Genomic DNA, 25,300 nt, shown 5'->3' on the forward strand with positions numbered 1-25,300 from the left:
CACCGCAGGCAGGTTGGTGGTCTTTCCGTCTTCTAACGACTCCTCTCCGGCCTTGCTCCCCCAGCTCTCTCTCGGCTCTGTCCCCCAAATATTCCTACAGGTCGCACAAGATCTGCCTGCAACCCTCTTATGGTTAAACTGCCAAAATCAAGACTCTCTGCTCACCTTCACTCCTTCATTCCTCTTTTCTCCCACCTCTGGAACAAACCCCCTCACTCTCTTCAATCCCACTCCTCCCTCCAGGTCTTTAAAACAGCTGTTCACCACCATCTCTTATCTTCCCCCATCCAAAACCTTGATCTTTTCTACCACCGCTAATTTCACCCCAAATCCACTTTTTTGAAATACCAACTTCTTTCCTGGAAGTCCTTGGTGTCCTTGTGTCTTATATTTCTCCCACTCCCCCCCCCCCCCCTTCCCACGCCTCCTCCCCCCAAGCCCTCTCCCTCCCACACATCTCCCGATGTCCCTGCTCTCAAATGTTGTTTTTGTGTGCTTCCTCTCCTCTCCCCATCTTGTCTACTGCTCCCTCTTTTTATATATTTCGTTTGTTTGTTTGATTTGTTTGTGTGATAAATGTTAGCTCTTTCACGAGCCTCGATTCTGTATACAAAAAAAAAAAAAAAAAAAAAACAGAAAACATATTGTTTTAAGGACGGCATTAAGAACACAAACAACAGGCAGGAACAACGAATGTAACGTGTTACATAGGGTGGTGTAATAGACACTGTGTCAATAGCGGTAAACGCCATTGATTTTTTTGAATTAATTTTTTTCTATGACTTTTACAATCTTTATTTTATTTAAATTGAATTATATACCTGAACACTGAAGAACACAAATCACCTTCTTGTCATTTCTAAGAACCTTCATTTGTGCAGTACTTGGACATGTTAAATAAGGTGGTGTATAAGACTGCTTCAATAGCACTAAACGTCCAAAAATTAATTTAAACAAACTTTTAAATCATTATTTTATTTCAATTGAAGTTGGGCTAGCGGCTAGTGTTGGTGTTGGGCTAGTGTTGGTGTTGGGCTAGCGGCTAGGGTGCCGGCTTAGGATCCTAGGATCCTGGGTTCGAATCCCGGTCGATCGCTGAATTAACGCCAGGGGGGTTGACTCAGCCTGTCATCCTTCCGAGGTCGGCTAATTGAGTACCAGTTCACTGGTAATTCCCTGTTTGTCGTTAAAGGCGGCAAAAAGGGTTGGCGTCAGGAAGGGCATCCGGCCGTAAAACATTGCTTCAAAAAGGGGACCAAAAAAAAAAAAACAACAACAACCACGGTTCCCGAAAAAGGCCAACCCCCGCTTTGCGGGGAAAAATGGCCTCTAAAGGTGGTTTAATTGAAGTATATATTTGAACACTGCGTGGATTAACATGTTCTATGAACTCTCCGTTTATGTGATGCAGTCATGTTTGCTGACTTTCAAGCTGATGGAAGATGATCTAGATTAGAGTAAATGACAGGGTGAAAAGGGCAGACAGAGAGGAAGCACAAGAGCAGCAGAGCAGGTTGTTAGGACATGTGAGCTGATGCCATCCAATCCAGTAGCAGAGTAAAAGTCGAGGGTTGAAAGAACCTTCTCCACCTTCTCAAGTGCAAAAGACAGAGAGTCCAGGAGCAGTAGGGTATGACAGGGAAAGGTGGGTACAGAGAGCAAAGGGTTAGGGACAAGATTTGGAAGCAAACAGAAATGAGGAATTCGGCCTTCTCATGAGCAAAGTCAGCTGTGATGTCATTTAAGCACTCCAAAGACAGACTGGACAAGGTGCCACCAGGTTTTAGAGAAGGGAGACAAGTTTGAAAGTTCAATCTTGAGGTTGGACAGATGTTGTTTTCTGGCTCTCCTGCGAGTGGACACACACTTGTTGCAGGCTTTATGGAATGGTCGTAGGTTGCCATTGGTCGGATTTGCCTTCCAGGAGGGAGAATGAAAGTTTGCATCACAATACACTGTTGTACCAACTTTAGGAAAAAAATCCAGAAGAGAAATCTGCTACTTTCAGCTAAAGGTCACAAGACCTTTACATTTGACCCCAGAATCATAGAAGTTCATCTTTGCATCATAGAAGTTCATCTTTGCATCATAGTATATACCTTTACCAGATTTGGTTTAAATCCGTTCAGTGGTTCACAGATTTAATATCTCGGTAACAGGAATCTAACTTCTCAGTAAAGATTGCATGACCATTGACCCGTTTAACTCAAAGTTGAATCAGTTCATCTTTGTCTTATAAACCTTTGCACTAAGTTTGTATAAAATTCCTTTTTCTACAATTTTTTTTTTTTAATTACAAAAGTTATAAAGTGCATTTCCAAGAATGTGCCATCAGCACATTGCGCAGCAAAGGTGGGCCAAGAAGGGCACTTCCACCGGAAGGGAGTTCCCGCCAGTATATATAAAAACGCACGCACGTGTGTGCACGTGTGCGTGAGTGTGTGCATATTTGGCGCTGCGGGGAAAGTTATTGGTTGCCTTATTTGTCCATCAGGCTTCAGATTTGCGGTGCCTTGTTCAAAATATTATTTATTAATCTCATAAGAAATGGTTTACCTCGTGTTTCTACCATTATGTCGCACTCCAATTCCTGGAGGGATAAATTTATAGTAATCTTGGTTCATAACCAGAGTGGTAATATATCCTGCTGGATCACAGGTGGTGCCAACGACTCAGTTTATGCATAGCAGCTGTAGTATGGCTATCATAAAGTCTCGACTTCAACATCCAATGCTAACCACAAATGTCAACTCATTATTCTAGCTAAAACATTTTGAAAGAGGTGAATGACCTTGTACACATTATTTTTTACCTTCAGAATACGATCTCCCTGACGAATTCCAGCTCTCATTGCAGCACCATCTACAATATGAGGGAAAATATTAATCTAGTTACAGTCTGAACAAGGAGACAGTTGCGTCACAGTCTGCACAATTGTGTCAAAGTCTACACAAGCCAATCAGAGCCTGCACAATGTGGTGCAGCCAAGGGGCAGCCTGCACAATTGCGTCAAAGTCTACACAAGCCAGTCAGAGCCTGCACAATGTGGTGCAGCCAAGGGGCAGTCTGCACAATTGCGTCAAAGTCTACACAAGCCAGTCAGAGCCTGCACAATGTGGTGCAGCCAAGGGGCAGCCTGCACAAGGCAGTGCAGCCGAGACACAGCCTGCACAAGGCTTCCCATCCAAGACGGCCTGCACAAGGCGTCGCAGCCTGCACATGGCATCACAGTCTGGGCAAGGAGTCGCCGTCCAGTTGCGGCCTGGGCAAGGCGTCGCCGTCCAGTTGCGGCCTGGGCAAGGCGTCGCCGTCCAGTTGCGGCCTGGGCAAGGCGTCGCCGTCCAGTTGCGGCCTGGGCAAGGCGTCGCCGTCCAGTTGCGGCCTGGGCAAGGAGTCGCCGTCCAGTTGCGGCCTGGGCAAGGCGTCGCCGTCCAGTTGCGGCCTGGGCAAGGCGTCCAGATGTCCAGATGCATCGTGCACAGGCTGCACAAGGGCATCAGAGTCTAGCTCCCCTCTGCACAATGGCATTACAGTTTAGCCACAGTCTGCACTTGTAAGGGCATCACAGTCTCATTACAGAAGTAAGATAAGGTGCGGCAGTCAGAAAAAGTCTTTTGTTTGAAGAACAAAAGAAGAACAAAAAAACAAACAAACAAAATTTTTTTTTTCCCCCCTTCCCACGCCTCCTCCCCCCCAAGCCCTCTCCCTCCCACACATCTCCCTGCTCTTAAATGTTGTGTGCTCTCAAGTGTTTGCGTGCTTCCCATTCTCTTGTCTTCCGCTCCCTCTTTTTATATATTTTGTTTGTCTGGTTGATTTGTTTGTGAAGTAAATGTCAGCTCTTTCACGAGCCTCGATTCAGTATACAAAAAAAAAAACACATAATATTTCATCTCATAAGCCAGAAGTAGCAACCAAAACAGTTTTAAAGCTCTGGATTTCATTTCAAGTTTTGGTAAATAGATTGCACAAGTGTATCTGAGATCGTTGAATTATATTCCACGAGTTCAATTCTGAGTTTTGTTATTGCTCAAGGCTCTAAACATCATATTGGGCAATGTACCGGGGCGCACAGACAGGATGAAGGAAGGCCCATCTCCACCGACAGTGAACCCAAATCCTGAACAGTCTCTTGGAACCACCAGACAACGACAAATTGGCCCTGGAATACACAGGTCAAAATGCAATCACAACCTTATTCCACTCTTGAAAATGACTTGGATGGAATATAACATGTTATTGACATAATCATTATCACAGTGCATGTTTGTTGTTGTTGTTGTATCGTGATCAACACAGCACATTCTGATGTTGCAATGCCATTGGATCATTATTGTTATCCAAATCCTGCCATCACTGATTAAAGTAATAGTGCATGCTTAACAAGACACTGATGCTGTAATAGATGAGGCACAGCAGAGGATTAGCTTGTGTGGCCCTGGTTTGTGATGTAATTACTCATTTTTCAGGATAAAGGAGGCAATCTAGCTTACACTTAAAGCGAATTAAATTTAATACAACTCAACAGATGGCCTGCATAGTGAGTACACTACTTGGACGACAAAACATGATGGTGTATTTGCAGCTTATATTTCAAACCGTTTCACATATCAGACATGTACGTGTGCACACACGTGCACAGGTTTATTACTTGTATATTGCAATTTTTTATTTCAGTTTAAAATATGCAATTTAAGAAAAGAGACAACAGTTTCCTACCAGCATCTTGGTCAATTTCTTTCTTTTCCTCCTTTGCAGAAAGCCTGTTGAAAGGGTTAAATGACAGAAGGTAAAAATAAAATTCAACAGGCTTAAACAAGAACGGCACTCGGTACAGTGCATACCTCTGCCAGGCTGAACAGTTTACGTTTTGTATCCCACTGATAGGCCGGATCTGCATCCGAACCTGAACCAAAATCTAATTAGCTTGTTCTCATCACCAAACAAACGCATCCACCTAGTTTGGTCATAATCCATCCACAACCTTTTGAGATATTGTGTTATATATCGTTTTTTAAATCCAATCCCTCAATGGTGAAAAATCACTAAAACTTCTCGTATCCAGATCCGGATTCAGATCTTCACCAATATCTAATCAACTAGTCCTTATCACACCCCAACTTGTTCACCAAGTTTCATCCAAATCCGTCAAGAAGGTTTTAAAATATTCTGCTATACATCGTTTTTGGCCCTCTTTCTCTCAATGGTGACGAATCACGTGTAGATTCTAAAAATTCTCGTTTCAGGATACAGATTCATATCTTCACCAAAATCTCATCAAATCGTCCTTGACACACCCCCAACCTGTCCACCAAGTTTCGTCCAAATCCGTCTGTAAATTTTTGAGATAGCCAACTCACAGACAGACTGAGACAAACAGGGGTGGAAACATAACCTCCATCCACCCTTGGTGGCGGAGGTAATAAAGGCGAGGGGGGAGAAGCACAAAGGACGAGGGAGGAAGTAAAAGAAGAGGGCACACAGTAAAATGGGGGGGGGGGGGGAGAGGAGGGAGAGGGAGGAGTGTGAAGAAATAACAGCACTTAGGAGGGCAAATGAAAGATCTTTCCTTAAAGTTTAACAAAATCAACCATCTCTAAGAGGAAGTGTGCGAGTCAGCATTTTCACTATAATCTTATACGTGAACGTTTCTGCTTAAATACTTCATCAACTCGAGAAATTCAACATAAAATGTAGGATAAGGCAGAACGAGAAGAGAAGATGGAAGGGAGCAAGGAAGGAAATCGAGATGAGAGCTTTGGAGTTACTTGCCTTGCATTAAGAAGCATAAGAAAAGTGGTTTGTGATGAAACATCAAAGAGAAATCAAAGTAATAATTGTTATGAAAACACCAACGTATTCAAAACAACCAGGCATTCTTAAGAAACACATTTAACGGAAGCTGCCTTGAAATATACAGTGCAGCTCGATGCATTTTAGTGCCTGGCAAGCGAGGTGTCTGGTGGCAATGCGCTGACAGGAAGTCAGATAAGACTATTTTTGAGACCTAATTGAAAATATCCAAACACCAAGAGTCAAGCTGAGAAACAGCAGTTTCACACTGTAGGGGAAAAGGCAGACAGTAAATAATGCAGTGCTAATTCCACAAATGATACTTAATGAGACTTGCACAATGAATAAAAAAAATTTGACAATACTTCAGAGAAATACAAGCAACTTCAAAGGACGAATAACGGAAAGAAAATAAAGAGATAAAAGGAAGGAAAGCAAAATGCAAGAAAACAACCTTGACTCAAACCAAAGTACACTACTGTACATCTGTGGGGAGTTCATCACGGCAACTGCGGGAAACTTTGTCAACAAAAGTTAGCTACAGACCAAAAAGGGGGTATTCATGTCGCTTTTTGCATTCTGCCAGCAACAGTAGCATCATGGTGAGACCGTCGGCTCCGAGTCTGGGATGTTGGTGGTTCAAACCCCGGCCGGAGTCATACCTAAGACTTTTAAAAATGGAATGTACTGCTTCCTTCCTTGACTCTCAGCATTTTCCTCGAATAATTTTCACCAGCGCTTTCGCATGGACACACAACCATAAGTCGCTAATTATAATAGCACTGGCTTGAATGTCTAATGACCTTCTCCTGCATCAAATTTATTTTCAAGGAAACTCACATTATTATTATTATTATTACCAACACCACCGAAGGTGGACGGAGGTTATGTTTCACCCATGCCTCTTTGTCTGTTTGTGTGTGCAGGATATCTCAAAAAGTTGTGGACGGATTTGGGTGAAATCGCTGGACAGCTTGGATGTATGACACGGATGAATCGATTCGATTTTGGTGAAGATCCGAATCCAGATCCGGATTAGAGCGTTATTTAATTTTTTTAAGTGATTCTTCTTCAATGAGAGATGGGGCAAAAAACAATGTATAGCATGATATCTCAAAAAAGTTGTGGACAAGTTATGACAAAATTTGGTGGATGAGTTCGTTAGTTGACAAGAACAAGCCCATGAAATTGTGGTTCAGGTCCGATATCCGGATCTGGCCTATCAGTGGAATACAAATGTAAACTAATCAGCCTGGCAGTATCATACAACAAACAGAACAGGCATTTTAAGGCCATTTTCCCTGCTAGAGCGGGAGTTAGCCTTGCGGTCCCCATGACAATCTTCTCCAGATTGCACTATTTTCTGCATCTCTCCTTGTTAACCCCCTTGCCCGCATTTCTTCTTCCACCATCTTTAGCCAAGTCTTTCTCGGTCTTCCCCGTCCTCTACTTCCTTCTACATTCATTTCCATAACTCTTCTCAACCAGTCACTTTCATCCTTCCTCAACACATGACCAAACCATCTCAACCTGTTCCTCTTCACAGCATCCATCACAGGCTCGATTCCCATCATCTTTCGCAATTCATCATTTGTCTTCCTCTCTCTCAACGATACTCCGCACATCCACCGAACCATTCGCATTTCCACTATTTCCAGCCTTCGTTGCTGCTCTACGTTCATTACCCATGTCTCGCTCCCATAAATCACAACACTTCTCACACATGCAGCATACACCTTTCCCTTCAGCTTCAACGACACGACATTCCCCTCCTCGTCAGCACACCACTCAGTTCCCGAAACTTCTTCCATGCACATCTCACTCCAGCAACCGTTGCCGCGTCTGATCCACCTTCTCCATTCAGCATGTCTCCTAGGTAGCAAATTGTTTTCACACCTTCCAGCTTCACTCCGTCTCCAAGATCCAACTCAACATTTCCTCCATTTGCAGCTCCCTCTGTGCACACCTTACATTTGAATGTAGCTGCCACACTGGTTAATGACCCTCTCAGACCACTACATTTTTGATGAACCCACTCAGCGCACATTGTACATTGAATGGAGTTCACTCCGACACCCTTCCTGCACACAGCACACGGCCACTTCCCAGTTCTTTCCATTTCACCACATGCTTTAACACTTGCCATCACCTTCGTCTTTCCGATAGTCACCTTCAGACCTTTTGTCTCCATACATTCCTTCCACTTGTTCATCTTCTCCTTCAGTCCATCCATACTCTCCCCAATCAACACCAGATCATCTGCATACAACAACTCCCACGGTAAACCGTCCTTTACGTTCCGAGCAAGCACCTCCATCACAGCTACAAATAGTAGTGGACTTAGTACCGACCCCTTACTAACGACCTTAGTACGACCTACTACTTAGACCACATACCGGTGCATGTGTGGAGAATCTTTGAGAGAGAGGAAGACAAATGATGAATTGCGAAAGATGATGGGAATAGAGCCTGTAATGGATGCTGTGAAGAGAAACAGGTTGAGATGGTTTGGTCATGTGTTGAGGAAGGATGAAAGTGACTGGTTGAGAAGAGTGATGGAAATGAATGTAGAAGGAAGTAGAGGACGGGGAAGACCGAGAAAGACTTGGCTAAAGATGGTCGAAGAAGAAATGCAGGCAATGGGGTTAACAAGGAGAGATGCAGAAAATAGGGCAAATGGAGAAGATTGTCATGTGGACCGCAAGGCTAACCCCCGCTCTTGCAGGGAAAATGGCCATAAAATTCCTGTTGTTGTGTTGTTGTTGTTAGTACCGACCCCTGATGCACTCCTACCTGCACCTCAAACTCACCACTGTTCCCGTTCTTCGTCCTTACAGCTGTGCGCACTCTTTTGTACATTGCCATCACTACTCTGATCAACCATTCCTCCACTCCTAACTTCCTCAATGCCCATGTCACTACTTCACATGGAACCCTATCGAATGCTTTCTCCAGATCAACAAACCCAAGAAACAACTTCTTCCTCTTCTCCATGTACTTCTTCTGCAACTGCCTTGCAATAAAAATCGTGTCTGTCGTTCCTCTTCCTGGCATAAATCCAAACTGCATTTTGTCGACCATGCAGGAGTCATGTAGGACATGCAGATCATGTCCTATCATGTAGGAGAAAAATACCATGTCAGAGTGGAAGACAAAATATTTCCAATCAAAATTTATATCCCTGACCGTGAAGCAAAACATGCCACAGATATTTGTACATTTTCTATATACGAAGGTAGTTCAATGATAAAGTGAAAAATTAAATTATTTAGAAAGCAAAATGTTCAGGGTAATTTATGAGTACCTTTTTCTCAAGGTATCCCCTGTTACGTACACACTTTATTGAATCCATGTAGTCATGCCTTGATTCCATATGTGCAGAAATATTTGGGACAGTTACGTATCCACCGTTTCAGGCTGTGCTTCAGCATATTCATCATCATCATCATTCGTAAACTTAATGGTGTTTAATGGCACTGAGATCTTGTCTTTGACATTTAGTGGACTAGGGGTATGACAAGCACTAGGTGACAAGTCTAGACTAGATTGGGAGGATTACTTAGCATCCGAAAGTTTAACAGAAAGAAAAACGTTCCGCGTTTCTGTCATGCAAATACGGAGGTTGAAAAATCATGGTCCTTCTTCCTTGTGTTTTTGGACTACAGACACCCAAAATGCAAGGAACAAAGAGCATTATATTCAAGTTCGGTAGACTTGCATGAAATGAAACAGAGCGTGTTTTCGTCCTTGAAAATAGACTTCATTTTTCTTTTTTCTTCTGTTTTCTCTGTCTCTGCCTTTTGTTTATCTTTTCCTTCCATTCACTTCTCTTTCCTTCCTTTTTAAATCTTATTATTGCATACTTTTGTCGTTCTTTGCTTTCCCCAATTCTTTTCCTTTTCTCTATTCTTTCCTCTTTTCCATTTTATTTTTGTGTTATATTTCAGTTCATTTGCAACTTTTCATTAAAAGAATAATTTTAAAAAAGAAAAAATTCTGGTGCAATTTTTTTTAGCTACAGACACTTGACCCCTCATTTCGACCCTCCCTGACTCCAACCCCACATCTCTACAAGAGTGAGTCATGTCAGAGCAAGGAACTCTGACATCCTCACCACTCTATCAACTACTACACCATTACCCTCTCCCTTTGACTAATGAACCTGGACATCCCTACCTCTCCCTCCATTCATCCTTGATAATAATCCCAAGCCCTTACCCTCCATCTACATGCACCTTCTCTCAATCCTCAATTCTCCATATAGCTTTGAATAAGGGCTCACACCCAAACATCACTTCACCTTCTTTCCTTTCCCACAGTATAAGCATACCTCTCTCAACATTTGGCTGAGAAAATTAATTGTGTTAGCAGTTTCCTGTGAACTTGAGCTGTTTTGATGGTCCCTTTTTTGTATGCAAGGTCAAGGCTTGTATGAGAGCTAACACATAGAACATACAATAAAGGGAGCGGGAGACAAGAGGGGGAGAAAGAGGGGAGCACAACACCAGGAGGGAACAGGGACATCAGGAGATCTGTGGAAGAGAGAGGGCTGGGGCAGGGTACATGTGATAAACAAGAACTGCAAGGACTTTAAGGAAAGAAAAGGGGATTTGAAAAAGGTAGATTTGGGGTGGATTAACGGGGGTAGAAAAGATCAAGGTTTTGGATGGGGGAAGATATGAGATGGTGGTGGGAGGAAGAATTGGGATCGAAGAGAATGGGAGATTTTGTTCCAAAGGTGGGGTAAAAGAGGAATGAAAGAGTGAAGGTGGGCAGAGAGTCTTGATTTTGGCAGTTTCACCATAAGAGGGAGGCTAGCAGATCTTGTGCATCCTGCAGGAATATTTGGGGGAGAGAGCACAGACAGAGCAGGGGGAGCAAGGCCGGAGAGGAGTCAATAGAAGAAAGAAAGACTACCAACCTGCCTGCGGTGAGCGAGTGAAAGGCCCTCAGAATCGACTTCATCGCGGGAGATACCAATGATTCTGAAAGCTTTGGTTTCTACGGCGTGAGGCCGAACTTGTTGTAAGGCAGGAGCACCAGCCCAGAGGGGAGAGCAGTATTCCATTGAGCTGTGGATGAAAACTTTGTAAGTGGTGAGAAGCTCAGTAGTGCCAAGGAAGGACTTCGCACGTTGGACGATGCCCAGTCGGCGACTGGCTTTGGGGACCAGCTTGGAAATGTGGTTTTCCCAAGAAAGAACATGGTATGAAAGAACATAGAAAGCTGTGGATGAAAACTTTGTAAGTGGTGAGAAGCTCAGTAGTGCCAAGGAAGGACTTCGCACGTTGGACGATGCCCAGTCGGCGACTGGCTTTGGGGACCAGCTTGGAAATGTGGTTTTCCCAAGAAAGAACACTTCGCACGTTGGACGATGCCCAGTCGGCGACTGGCTTTGGGGACCAGCTTGGTCCCCAATTTGGGGATCAGCTCAGCTTAGTGAGACCCAAAAGCTTGAGTGACAGAACTTATTCAAGAGGATTGTTGGGATCAGAGCCTGTTCTCAGATGTGACAGAACTTCTTTGAGAGATGGGATCAGGACCCCTTACAGGAAGTTAATGTTAGATCTCTGTTTCACAGCAGACATGAATATGTTGGATGCCTTCTAGGTTTATCCAGAACCCAATGACCAGCATTTATGCCATTCCTGTATAACCTGCTCAGGGTAGACAATATATTTGCACAAAATTTCAACAGTGAACTATTTTTTTCACATTCTTCAATAAAATTCCACTTCAACCTTGAACCACCCTAAGTTTCCTGCAAATGCCTACATTTTTCTACGGCAGTGGGTGAGATTTCTGATGCCATTGCAATTGAAATCAGGTTATTGGATCAGAAAAATCTTCATATGGAAAACTTTTTTACTTCCCTTTTAATCATGATCCAAGTCTCATGGGGAGAAGCTTTCACATTTATAACACCTCCACCAAAGACATGAAGATGTCTCAGTATACGTTCACATGAATTTAACAATTAGGACATCAATATCCAACTAGCTGAAGCCAATGGTAAAAATAACAACAGAAAAGCCTCAGCAGATTATTATATAGAAGGAAAAGAGAAGACAAGATCAGACATCACCCACCCACACCCCCCTCTCCCCCCCCCCCACCCCCCTTCTCCCAGAGAAGCAAAGTTTGTGATGACAATGTGCACTGGTGCTCAGCACACTAACGGGGCGTGAAGACTGCATGATGCGAACAGCCAGCCCAATATGGGTAATGTGAGCGCAGTCACACTCACTCCCCCTGAAAAAAGCAAAATTACCATTCTTAGAGATGAGGACACCGCGGACAACGGCGATGGGATAATCGGAGTAGTTTGAACCATGGAACGACATTATCCCACGTCCGGCTGGGGGCCATCAGGGTAAAAGCCTTGAGCTCCATAAGGATGGACCCCCCCTGCCCCCCCTCCCCCCTTGAAAGATTAGCATATTATTATATGGATTAAGTGAAAAATTAACTGAGGATTCCAGTGTCATGAATGCCAAGCATGCCACTGCTAATGAGTACATTGTGTTGAAATACTGACTTCAAGCAAGGATTTTATAAAACCAAATTCTCCATGAGTGGAAAGTAAAAACAAATCAAGAATAAGTGAGTAAAACAAATACACAAGATGAGATGTGATTACAAAGAGCAATTATATGTATTGCAATACCTCTAGAGTCGAAGGATGCAATACGTACCAAAAGGCAGCTGAGCAGCATAAACCACAGCCAAAAGGTGGGGTTCAGAAATGTGAAGAAACATTACAAGCTAGCCAGACTAGCGTTGCTTAGAGAAACTAATTCCAGAGGCAAAAATTATTCGGCCAAATATAAATATATATATATAAACTTGCATGACTACGAGCATACAATGAGGAGGAAATCTTACCGAGACACAAAATAAAACTACCACCGCTGGCATTGTATTACTCATAGCAACACAAGTAGGAATTTGGAGTCACACACACACACACACACACACACACACACACACACACACACACACACACACACACACACACACACACACACACACACACACACACACACACACACACACACACACACACACACACACACACACACACACACACACACACACACACACACACACACAGCAAACAAAGAACATCTTTACAGGCTCACGTATTATCTGTCGAGCTCCGTCGCTCTGCGTTCCATTGCAAGAGATTGCGAATCAACATGAAGTTGAACTCCATATGGCCGTGGGCAAAGCCATTTTAAGGTCTTTGGTGAAGAGGAAAAAAACTGAACAATTTTTTTTAATGTACAAATAGTTGCCGCACACAAGAAAAGAAAGAGAAAAAAAAACCAGTTTTGGATAAATATCCACAACACTGCTTAACCCTCCTCGAGTGCAGCAAGGCATTGGACATGGTTAATAACATACAAAAGGAGTTTGAGTTACCCCGTCACACTAACCAGAAAAAACCAGAACAGAAAATGATGAAACTGTCCTGCTTTCTCCTACCTCATGATTACTTTGTTGTTTGTTTCAAGAAAATAAAAAGGAGATGTAGAAGTTCCTGAAGTACGTGAGCAAGGAAAGCAAATTTAATAGACAATACGTGCAGTCAGTAATATAGCAGATGATGGTACACAAACATAGTCCTCAGTGATGGACAGGGTAAAAAAAAAACCCTGGGTTGGACCTATATTTCTTTTTCAACTGGAAGGATCAAAGAGGAATTTCAAAGGTAAATGACATTGACAATTGTTGACTCGGTGGTGAAACTTGCGCTGAGCATGAGAAGGAATGACAAGTAAAACCGCCTCTCAAAAGAGCAATCTCTATTGGGGATCCTTGACTTCTGCACAAGACATGACCATGTTGGTACTGAGAATACCTCCATCGAACATTCAAAGCAAAGCCAGATTGTACATAATCCATCAGTCCAGGGCTTTTCCTGCTTTTCCATCTCGAGATCATAATCACGGTGACATAAAAAGCATTCGTGTGCACTGCAATTGAGTATTACGATACTTCTGTAATGCTTCAGTCACATTTGGCTCGGCGGCCGTAGGGTCTAAAAAATCTACGGCCACTAGCAATTATAGGGCGGCCGCAGTATTTCCACGGTCACATAATGTAGCAGTCACATATGTTTTTATTTTTCGGGTAGCCGCACGGGTTATTTAGAAATTGTGGAGACCGAAAACGTGGGGGTGCCGTACGGTCTTTGATTTGATGTCGCACGGTGACCTTAGGGCGTCCCTGCGGCGGCCATATAATTTTCAGGGCAGACGCAAGGTAGCCTCAAGGTGCCCGCAAGGCGACCGCAGGGGGGCCCTAAGGCGAACGTGCGGCCAGACGGACGGTAACGAGTGGGTATATATACCAGTTCTTTTTCATATGTATAACAGCACTTACAGTTGTCATGGCTACGGCTTGTCGAATTGCTACGGCCACCCTAGAAATGAAAAAAGTTATAACTCCGCGCTATAATTCCACGGCGACCCCTACGGCCTGTAAAAGATAGCCATACGCCCTAGGGCCACCCTGAGGCCACCTCAGAAACTCTGCGGCCGCCGCACGTTTCTGTCAATTTAGGGGGGGTATGGCCGCCGTATCCTAGTCGTAGAGCAAATGTGACTGAGGAGTAACTGTGGGCCAGGTCTTGTGCCTGTATCCAACCTTGTGAATCTTGGAAGTGGTGAAAGCTAAGATTCTGTATATCATCGGCCTTACCGATGTAAAACTCAGTGCTTCATGCAAATCGACTGCAAGCGAGTCCGTGGTTTCTCCATCAAATAATGCTTCCGATGTAGCCTAGCATCTCGTGCAGGTTTTGCCATACAAGTCTCCCCAAGCCAAACACCCCAAAAGTGTTAGCAAACCCATTATCTGTCAAATTAACCAATACCGAGAATCTTGCTCAACCCCATTTCTTTTGCTCTATCCAGTCCCCATCAAAGCAGATGCTCATCAACATCTCAAGGCATCTCCATTCCTACCAATGATCTTCATACACTCAAAATTATATTCAATTACGGATCTCGTGTCAAAATTTCCCACCTGCCTCTCTTTACCTCCCCCTCCCATCGCGCGACCCCCGCCCACTGGTATGTTAACCTTTAAAACTCTCGTTTTGCTCTTACATAAACTTACATTTCTGTATAAACAAATAAAAAGTCAAATTTAATAATTCCTACAATACTTCACGACATACAGCAAAGTAAATAAAATACAGTAGCACACGAATCACCACATCGTTGAGGTTGTTGCCCCACAAACTATTAAAGCAAGAAGAAGATTCAGTGTAGGGTGGCATGGGTGTGGTGGGAGGTGGAAGTCTCATAGGTGTACTTATGTACATTACAGGTGGTAGGACCTCTTTTGATCACATTTTGACTATTTATTTAATGACTCGTAATACAACCACCTATAATTAATTTTTCTCCCCATAACCTTACCTGCTCCCTTTCTTCCTCCTCCCATATATGCCTTAATTATTTTTCAAATATTCTTCTTCCTCCCATATGTCTTGTTATTTTTCATATGGCAAACATTTTCCAAGAATATCTGCATCTTACTGTACAAAGTTGAGCAATATGCCAATATCCTTATCATGATTGGAAATATATTTTTAATAGAAATCTTACTGCTTTTGAGGGGTAGATACCACCACAACCAAAAGTTTGAAAGTTTACAAAATTGGTTGAAGCTGTGTTGCCATGAGCACAATGTTTGGCATGTCTGAGCAGGACACAGAAAACAAAATTGATATGGGAAGAGAATCAATGCGTTTCCAAGAGCACAATGGTATAATCCTGTAAATAAACCCATTCCCTTTTTTTCCTTCGTGTGGTGATCTCCGATCTGTGAAGGAGTTTGTAACAATGCATCACGTGCAGAACAAATACACAAGTAGAATAGGTAAACATTGTTGTATGTACCGTTAATTGTCCGTTCCAGTCTTGTCATGAATCCGCTCCAGTCTTGTCCGTACTTACTCGGCCGTGTTGTTGTTGAGCTGTGTCGAGGCCGTGGCTAGGCCGCCTGCTTTAGAGTCTCAAGCCTCACACGTTATCTCTTTCCTGCTCTCCTGCAATTTATTCTCTCCGTTATCCTTTATTGCCTTCCTCTCATTTACCAACTCAAAAAAGGAAAAAGAAAAAAACTCAACAGATTCAATAATTCTTCACTCTTACTCCATCCACCAATCGCTCATTCTTTGTCATCCTTTAACTCATAACTTTTCTTCTTCTTTTTCTTCCCCCCCCCCCCCCTTCTTTTTTATGAACCACAATTATTCCCACGTTTTTGTGGGGTTGGAAGCTTGGCCCAAGTCTTTTAAGTACCGGCTGGCCAGGCCTGACGCTCGACTAAGATTAGGGCAGGAATTTGTAACTTGTTCATGGTGCCGGCGATAACTCGCCTAATCTTCACGAAGGACACAGTGGGATCTTTAACGTCCACCACCTAATGAAAGCAGACGTGACGCCCAGTTCAACCTCCATCCAAGGGACGGCACACACACTTATTAATCACTCTGCTCTTGAAACACCAGGATGACAGTTAACAGCTGGGTCAGGATTTAAAACCAGGCTAGACAGCTTAGAGGTGATTGTGCATACCTCTAGGCCTTCCTGCCAGCCCACTTAGATTTCTTTCTTCCTTGATACTATTGAAAAACTTGTGACTTATAATGTTTCATATCCCTTTACAATGCTTCCCAACCACCTCCCTCCAAGACAATTCATTATTCTTCCCACCCTTTCTGCTTCCTTCCTTGTTCATTGGCAAAGTTCATCCCCCCCCCCCCTCCTCCTCCTCCCCCTTCTCCTCCCTCCAACTCCCAATAATTATGACCCCCCAGCACACCTTTCGTTCATGCCATCAGCCAGTCTTCCAATCACCCTGGTCATCGTGTCAGTCTTAATTTTGCTGTACTTGGAATCCAATAAAGAAAGAGTTTGTAGCAAGTGCAGGCTCAAGGCCATTAACTGTTTCATGGATGTATCCCCCACATCTTCTCCTGCCCCCACACCCACGCCTCATTCTGCCTCGTTTGCTCCCACCCCAACAGGTTCTATTCCGAATAGTGTGGACCACCATTATGTGAGGTCTCTGTTTTAATGTATTGTTTCTAATCTCTTCATTCTGAGGCAAACTTTAGGTCACTGTCTAGCTCACAAAAGGTGCATGTTGATCATTGACATTAGGAAAGACAGAAAACATCTCATCTCAAAACTGAACTCTTACAATAGTCTCATTCAAAATCGGAGTGGTGCCATGTCAAGTTGGGTCTCTTGTATACGCTTCCCCTCCATCCCATCAGTCACCTCAAACAGCCTCAAGCAAACTCTGCTCATGACAAGGCAGAATGTCTCCACTCGACATTTGGTTCCAAATATATGCCCAACTCGATCCACTCAGTCCTCATCTTATCCCATCATACCAACTGCCAACTGGACTTTATGGCTTTCTCACCATAAAGTGAGATAAGTGAGATAAGTCGCTTAATGTAGTAAATAAAGTTATATCCAACCTTAACCCTAGCTTGTTGACACGCTACCAGTTTTGATTAGCCAGGTCACTTAACTCATCCCAAACCCATCCCTCTCTGTACCCACCGTACCCAGTCGTACCCAGCTGCTCCTGGACTCTGTGTCCTTTCCTGACAAGGTGGAGAAGTTTCTGTCAACCCTCGACTCGGATTCTGCAACTGGACCTGAAGACATCAGCCCACGGGTCCTAAAATCCTGTTCTTCCGCCCTTTCACTCCCCCTCTCTGTTCTCTTCACCCTCTCTTTTGCTCAAGGTCATCTGCCATCTGCTTGGAAATCAGCCAACATCACCGCTTTGCACAAAAAATGTGCAAAAACAGATCCTAGCAACTACAAACCAATCAGCCTTCTCCCAATTATCAGCAAAGTCATGGAATCCATCATTGCTTCGGATATGAAATCTTTCCTCTTCTCCAATGGATTGATCTCTGATCATCAATTTGGTTTCAGACCTGGTCACTCTACTCTGGACATGCTGCTTCTGCTTTCTCAACATTGGATGGAGGTCCTCAATGCCAAACAGGAAATTAGAGCTGTCTTGCTTGACATATCACATGCCTTCGATACAGTCTGGCACCCCGCTCTGCTCACCAAACCCTCCTCCTTTGGTATCCATGGAAATCTCCACGCATGGCTGGCGGACTTCCTCTCTCGTCGTAGTCAACGTGTGGCCCTGAATGGGTTTCTCTCACCTCCTCCTCCTGTTCAGGCTGGAGTTCCCCAAGGCAGTGTTCTGGGCCCTGTGCTTTTTCTGGTCTTCATCAATGATCTCTCTGACTCTCTTGAAAATCCTCTCTATCTCTTTGCTGATGACTCTACTCTCTGTCACTCCATTCCTCATCCCTCAGATCGGCAGTCTGCAGCCTCCTCACTCTCTGCAGACCTGGACAAAATCACAGACTGGGCAAACAAGTGGAACATGTCTTTCAATCCTGACAAATCTCACACTCTTACGATGTCTCTCTGAAAAGACTGACTGGACAACCCTCCCACCCACTTTCTGAATAATCCTCTCCAAGAAGTTCTGTCACTCAAGCTTTTGGGTCTCACTATCTGCCATGATCTTTCCTGGGAAAACCACATTTCAAATCTGGCCTCCAAAGCCAGTCGCCAACTGGGCATCCTCCGTCGTGCGAAGTCCTTCCTTGGCACACCTGAGCTCCTCACCACATACAAGGCTTTCATCCGCAGCTCAATGGAATACTGCTCTCCTGCCTCACACCTAGCTCGTCTTCACGCTGTTGAAACCAAAGCATTCAGAATCATTGGAATCTCCTGCGATGAAGCTCCAGGGGCCTTTCACTCACTCACCGCAGGCAGGTTGGTGGTCTTTCCGTCTTCTACCGACTCCTCTCCGGCCTTGCCCCCCCCCCCCCCAGCTCTCTCTGGACTCTGTCCCCCAAATATTCCTACAGGTCGCACAAGATCTGCCTGCAACCCTCTTATGGTTAAACTGCCAAAATCAAGACTCTCTGCTCACATTCACTCCTTCAGTCCTCTTTTCTCCCACCTCTGGAACAAACTCCCTCACTCTCTTCAATCCCACTCCTCCCTCCAGGTCTTTAAAACAGCTGTTCACCACCATCTCTTATCTTCCCCCATCCAAAACCTTGATCTTTTCTACCCCTGCTAATTTCACCCCAAATCCACTTTTTTTGAAATACCAACTTCTGTCCTGGAGGTCCTTGTTGTCCTTGTGTTTTATACTTCTCCCACCCCCCCCCCCCCTTCCCACACCTCCTCCCCCCAAGCCCTCTCCCTCCCACACATAAAAAAAACTCTGGGTGTGCTCCTGCTTCTCTCTCGGTAATGGTTAGGGGACCCAAATCTCAAACAAAAGGTCAAAGGTCACGGCCATCTCCCAGGATATACCATACCTGCCCTGCTGACAAGTTTTGCTGCCTGTGACATACGAGGTCACCAGCATACTTCACCTTCTGACTTCCTCCACTCACTCAGACATTGTGTTGCGATCAATGGAATATTCTCGTCGCCTCTCCCATTGGAGCCTGGAATTCCCCAAGGCAGTGTCTTGTGTCCAATATGGTTTCTCCTGAACATACACCACTCTCTGATGCTCATGAAACCCTCTATTCCATTTTTCAGAGGACTCCACATCACACGATCCAGTACGCCATCTCGCCAACAGGAAGACAGCAGCTGCAATGCTATCTGCTGATCTGAAATGGGATTATATGCTCGTCTGATAAATGGAACAGATCTTTGAATCCTGACAAACGTCAGTCTCGTCCTGTTGCTTGAGAAGGATTGTCAAGTGAATCCACCAAACCTATTCCCATGCTCATCAATTCAGGAACTGGTAGAAGTTCAGTTTCTTTAACTTCTAAGCCTTACCAGAAGCCACAATCTCTCCTGTGATGAACATATAGCAAAGTTGGCCTTCAACATCAGCCACAGACTCCATGTCCTCCACCTCTCCAAGTTATTCCTTGAAAAGAAAGTCAGTACTCGCAGTCTGCAAGGTGTTTGTCCATGGCTCAATGGAGTACTTTTGCTCTCCCCTCTGGGCTGGTGACCCCACTTCACATATAACTGTCTTGTAAACCTCCAGCTCTCAATATTATCTCCTGCGATAAGGTCAAGGTACAAAACCTACTGGTCAAACTTTACAGAAAAATCAGTGGATTCTCGTTTTACTGAACCTCGTCTAAATCCTTCAGCCGATTATGGGATTTTATTTTTAACCTGCGATCTAAACCTGGTGTTGGCTTTGCGGTTAAGGTGGCTGGCTTGTGATCTTAGGGTTTCGAGTTCAACCCACTGTCGTGCCGTTGAAAGAGACAGAGAAGTCTCATGTTGTGCCGTTGAAGTTGAATTAACAAGCAGGTGGGTTGGCTCAGTCTATCATACTTCAGAGGTCGGCAAAATGAGTACCAGCGTAGTGCCAGTGGTCAACAGGGGCACTGCACTTCCAGAAAATGATACAACCAGCAGCCACAGGCTGCATACGAAACAACAACCTGCGATCTTACGAGCTGAGGCGACGCCAAAAAAAAAAAAAATGACACACGCGCACAACACCAATTTTAAACCAAATCTCCGATTCACCGAATAAATTACACAAATCAGGTTCATAAGAAAAATAAAATAATTATTCGCAAATCCGACCTTCACACAGCCGAGAAAAGCACAACTACAGTTTTCAAACCAAAGTTACAACACAGACAATAGGCTTCATTATAATGTATAAACAACGCATTACTGCGGGCGACACCCAGGCTGTTCACACACTACACAGTATCGAAGCACCTGAGAAGTGAGAAGCCAGAACGGTCCGTAAGGTTCCAGGTCGTGCAGACAAATATGTAACCAGCAGACAGACACTAAACTAGTCCATCTCAAGTGGGACAAGCATATGCATTCGGCACCCGTAACTTACTCTCGCCGCCGCATGTCCAACTCTAGCGTCCTCGGGATGGTCTCATGGCACTGAAAGCCGCGGACACGGTCTACACGTACACCATACCGTCTGTAATCCGTTTGCTCCCTCCCACCGGTCTAACTAGATCGTGCTCCGTGACATTTGCTATGTTCGTTTTCTGTCTCCGACTCCTCACTCTCCCATATTTTTTCTTTCCCAATCGAGAGTGAGAGGAAGTGCTGTTGAAACAGGTAAACTCAGTGAATTCGTGCAAAAGTGCTGAAGTGTGTTTTTAAGAGAACTTCGTTAAAGTTATGATTGTTATTAAGTTTATGTGAAAATGTTTTTCATTTTTATCCAACTTCCGTTTTAGTTTAGTCGGAATCTTTAATTACTTTTCTTTGGTCCCCGTGGCACTCTCGTTACACTCTATCTGTACGAATCTATCTATAGGCAACGCAGAACCACATTTTAATACAAGGACGACTTGTTATAATTGGATGGACACCATAATGCGAGGTTCAAAAGATTATTTTAAAAATATTAGCCGTTGGATTTGCTACCCGCCTACAATTGTGTGACCGGATCTTCTTCTTCTCTTAGGTATCGCTTCGACTTCCTCTTGATAGTTTTCCTCTTCTTCTTCTGCCTCTGTATCTTTCAAGTCAGTACCTCAGGTCTTCAAAGATGCCACGATTGTTCCACTGTACAAATGCAAAGGTGATAGGTCGTGTGTCAACTACCGTGGCGTGGCCCTACTATCTATCCCTGGGAAAATACTTGCCCGAATCATTCTTAATCGCATGTCACCAACAATTGTCAACAGCATCAGTGTATCACCCCAGAAAGTCAATGCGGCTTTTGTTGTCGATATGGCACGACCGATATGACGTTCTCTGCTCGTCAATTTCAGGAATATGACGTTCTCTGCCCCCCTTCCACTCAGGTCCACCAAATGCCAGGCCCCCTTCCATTTGGGTCCACCTAATCCCAGGCCCCCTTCCACTCAGGTCCACCAAATCCCAGGCCCCTTTCCACTCGGGTCCACCAAATTTCAGGCCCCCTTCCACTCGGTTCCACCAAATCCCAGGCCCCATTCGACTCGGTTCCACCAAATCCCAGGCCCCCTTCCACTCGGTTCCACCAAATCTCAGGCCCCCTTCCACTCGGGTCCACAGGATCTCAGGACCCTTCCATTCAGTTCCACCAAATCCCAGGCCCCCTTCCACTTGGTTCCAACCAAATCCCAGGCCCCTTCCACTCAGTTCCACCAAATCCCAGGCCCCTTTCCTCTCGGGTCCACCAAGTCTCAGGCCCTCTTCCACTCGGTTCCACCAAATCTCAGGCCCCCTTCCACTCGGTTCCACCAAATCTCAGGCCCCCTTTCACTCGGTTCCACCAAATCCCAGGCCACCTTCCACTCGGGTCCACCAAATCTCAGGCCCCCTTCCACTCGGGTCCACCAAATCCCAGGCCACCTTTTACTCGGGTCCACCAAATCTCAGGCCCCCTTCCACTCGGGTCCACAGGATCTCAGAACCCTTCCATTCAGTTCCACCAAATCCCAGGCCCCCTTCCACTCGTTTCCACCAGGGGGGAGGGGAAGGGGGGAAGGGGAGGATGGAAGGGGGAGGGGAGGACGGAGGGTGGAGGGGAGGTAACATTACATTACACACACACAAACTGTGTTTTATGTTCAATGGTCTGGCGGCGAGGATGGAACATCATGTGATCGCTCTGAGCGAATCAGCGCGCTGCTCTGCCACCGGATCAGATTCCGTGTATAATATTCCTCGCTGAAAAAAAATCTATGTGAAACATGCTACGATCTATGCTAAATCATGCTAAATCATGCTAAATGCTAATCATGCTAAAATCTATGCTACTTGCTGTGAGTTTATGGCGGCAAGGAACATCACGTGATCGCTCTGAGCGAATCAGCGCGCTGCTCTGCCACCGCCTCAGATTCCGTGTATAATATTCCTCGCTGAAAAAAAATATGGATCTCAGGATGAAAGAAAAAAAAACCGATGTGGTGTGAATGGCAATGTTCCTCGCTGAAATGTGAAAAAACGCAATCACATTTCGCTCTGAATTACGTGCGAACGCGTAACTGTGAGTTTATGGCGGCAAGGAACATCACGTGATCGCTCTGAGCGAATCAGCGCGCTGCTCTGCCACCGCCTCAGATTCCGTGCATAATATTCCTCGCTGAAATGCGCTGAGGTAAAAATATGGTAAAAAAATATTATGATTTTTTTTTTTTTTTTTAGGTCGGCCTTGTTCTTCCCAGGCTCAATGGCCATGTCTATGTCAAATATCAAGCACGTAAGCCTCTCCGTTTAGGAGTCTATCGGTAACATCACACACACACACACACACACACACACACACACACACACACACACACAAACGGTGTTTTGTGGCAGACACGATGGCTCGCTGGCGCGGTGACATCATTTCGCGCACCAATGGGGTGTCGGCCACGCCCGAGGGGTAGGCGTGGCCTCGGGATATACACGGGACTCGCAGCCCCGAGCGAGTCAGTGCTACATTTGAGCTTTACAATAAAGACTCTTTTGATCCTATGCGTTGTGGCTTACCTTCTTTGGCAAACAAGTTGCGTGCGTAGCACCACGCTACACTGGTGACCCATTTTGGTTCAGCCGTCGCTGACCACAGAATGCGCCATGGCCAGCAACGCGGTCGCGGTAAAGCTCCCTGAGTTTTGGGAAGCACAGGCCGAGCTATGGTTCGTGCAGGCCGAAGCACAGTTCCAGCTTCGAGGAATAACGGCGGACGAGACGCGTTACTATCACGTGATCGCCGCCCTCGGGCCCGGCACGGCTGCCCGAGTCGTGTCCATCCTGCGGCACCCACCGGCAGAGCACAAGTACAGGGCGCTCAAACGTCTCCTCATCGCCACGTTCGGCCTCACGGAGTTTGAACGGGCGGACCGCCTCCTGGACCTTCCCGAACTCGGCGACACACGACCATCGGTACGGATGGACTACATGCTGTCGTTGCTGGGTGACAAAGCCCCGGATTTTTTATTCCGGGCGCTTTTTCTATGCCAGCTACCGGCACAGGTACGCCTCGCGTTGGCCGGTTCCAAAATAGAGGAACCCCGGCCTCTGGCCGTCGAGGCCGACAAGTTTTTCGCGGCTTGTGACACGCGGGCGAGCTTCGGTGCGGCCGTCGTGGATCCCGAGGCAGATGCGGCTGCACACCTCGTGGATCCCGAGGCTGATGCGCATGCACACCTCGTGGCCGCCGCCACGCCCCGCCCACCACCACTGCAGCGGCGAAAGCTGCGGCCTCCGCCGCTCCCGCCACAAGCCTGGTGCCGTTTCCACGCCAGGTTCGGCCACAAGGCTAAGAAGTGTTGCCCGCCATGCTCGTTTGGCAAATCGGGAAACGACCGAGCCGACGCTCGGTAGCGGCCCTGAGCGTCGGCAATTCCGGCAGCCTCTTATTCATCATGGACACCTTGTCCGGGCGCCGCTTCCTCTGCGACACAGGAGCGCAGGTAAGCGTCATCCCCGCCCACGTGTCCGACAAGCGAACCGCGGGCCGGGGCCCCGCGTTGCTTGCAGCCAATGATACACCCATACGCACATTCGGGAAGTGCTGCCTCTCCTTGCGGTTCAGAAGGCAGCGCTTTCAATGGTCGTTCGTAACCGCTAGCGTGCCCATGGCATTGCTTGGTGCGGACTTCCTATGTGCAAATGGGTTGTTGGTGGACGTGAAGCACAGACGGCTCGTCCAGGCCGAAACCTTTAGCTCGCTCGCTTGTTCGCTGAGTAGCTCATTGAGCGGCCCACTGAGCGGCTCACGAAGCGGCTTGCTAAACGGTTCCATCCCGGCGAGTTTGGTTTGTACGCTTCCGGCAGCGGATGACTTTACCCGCCTCCTCGCCAGTTTCCCGGCCCTCACGCAGCCCACCTTCTCGGCGGTGGCCATCAAGCACGGGGTGGAGCATCACATCCCCACCGTCCGGCCACCGGTCTACGCCTGGGCACGCCGCCTCGAGCCGACGAAGCTCGCTGTGGCGAAAGCGGAGTTCGCTATGCTGGAGCGGCTGGGCATCGTACGGCGCTCCAACAGCGCATGGGCATCGCCGCTGCACATCGTGCCGAAGCCCGGCGGGGGATGGCGGCCGTGCGGAGACTACCGCTGCCTCAACGATGCTACCACCCCCGACCGCTACCCGGTCCCTCACATCCAAGACTTTTCCACCCGGTTGGCGAAAATGTCCCTCTTCTCCAAGGTGGACCTCATCCGCGGATACCACCAGGTCCCCGTCAGGCTGGAGGACATACCGAAGACGGCCGTCATCACACCATTCGGCCTCCGAGTTCCTGCGGATGCCCTTCGGGTTGAAGAATGCGGCTCAGGCGTTCCAACGGCTGATGGACAGCGTCTTGCGCGACTTGGACTTCGTTTATGTCTACCTGGACGACATCCTCGTCGCAAGCGCGTCCCGTGGGGAGAACCTCCGCCATCTCCGCACGCTCTTCGAATGCCTGGGCCGGCATGGCCTGATCGTCAACCCTGCCAAGTGCCGGTTCGGCATCGCCGAAATCGACTTTTTGGG

At 46.2% G+C, this 25,300-nt stretch overlaps 1 protein-coding gene across 1 annotated transcript in view; it reads right to left on the bottom strand.

The window, feature by feature from the left end:
* LOC137431618 (uncharacterized) overlaps nt 1-20,941 on the bottom strand; it is a 96,199-nt gene extending 75,258 nt beyond the window's left edge. Inside the window, exons 1-4 of the mRNA XM_068123141.2 lie at nt 20,722-20,941; nt 4,720-4,763; nt 4,064-4,162; nt 2,813-2,862 (exon numbers count right to left, since the gene is read on the bottom strand). Coding sequence (XP_067979242.2) covers nt 2,813-2,862; nt 4,064-4,162; nt 4,720-4,763; nt 20,722-20,735 — 207 coding nt within the window. The 5' untranslated portion in view covers nt 20,736-20,941. The remainder of the gene's footprint in view (nt 1-2,812; nt 2,863-4,063; nt 4,163-4,719; nt 4,764-20,721) is intronic.
* Nucleotides 20,942-25,300: the final 4,359 nt, after the last annotated feature.

This window comes from Myxine glutinosa, chromosome 7 (assembly GCF_964187855.1).
Source record: "Myxine glutinosa chromosome 7, kmMyxGlut1.1, whole genome shotgun sequence".
Classification (NCBI taxonomy): Eukaryota; Metazoa; Chordata; class Myxini; order Myxiniformes; family Myxinidae; genus Myxine; species Myxine glutinosa.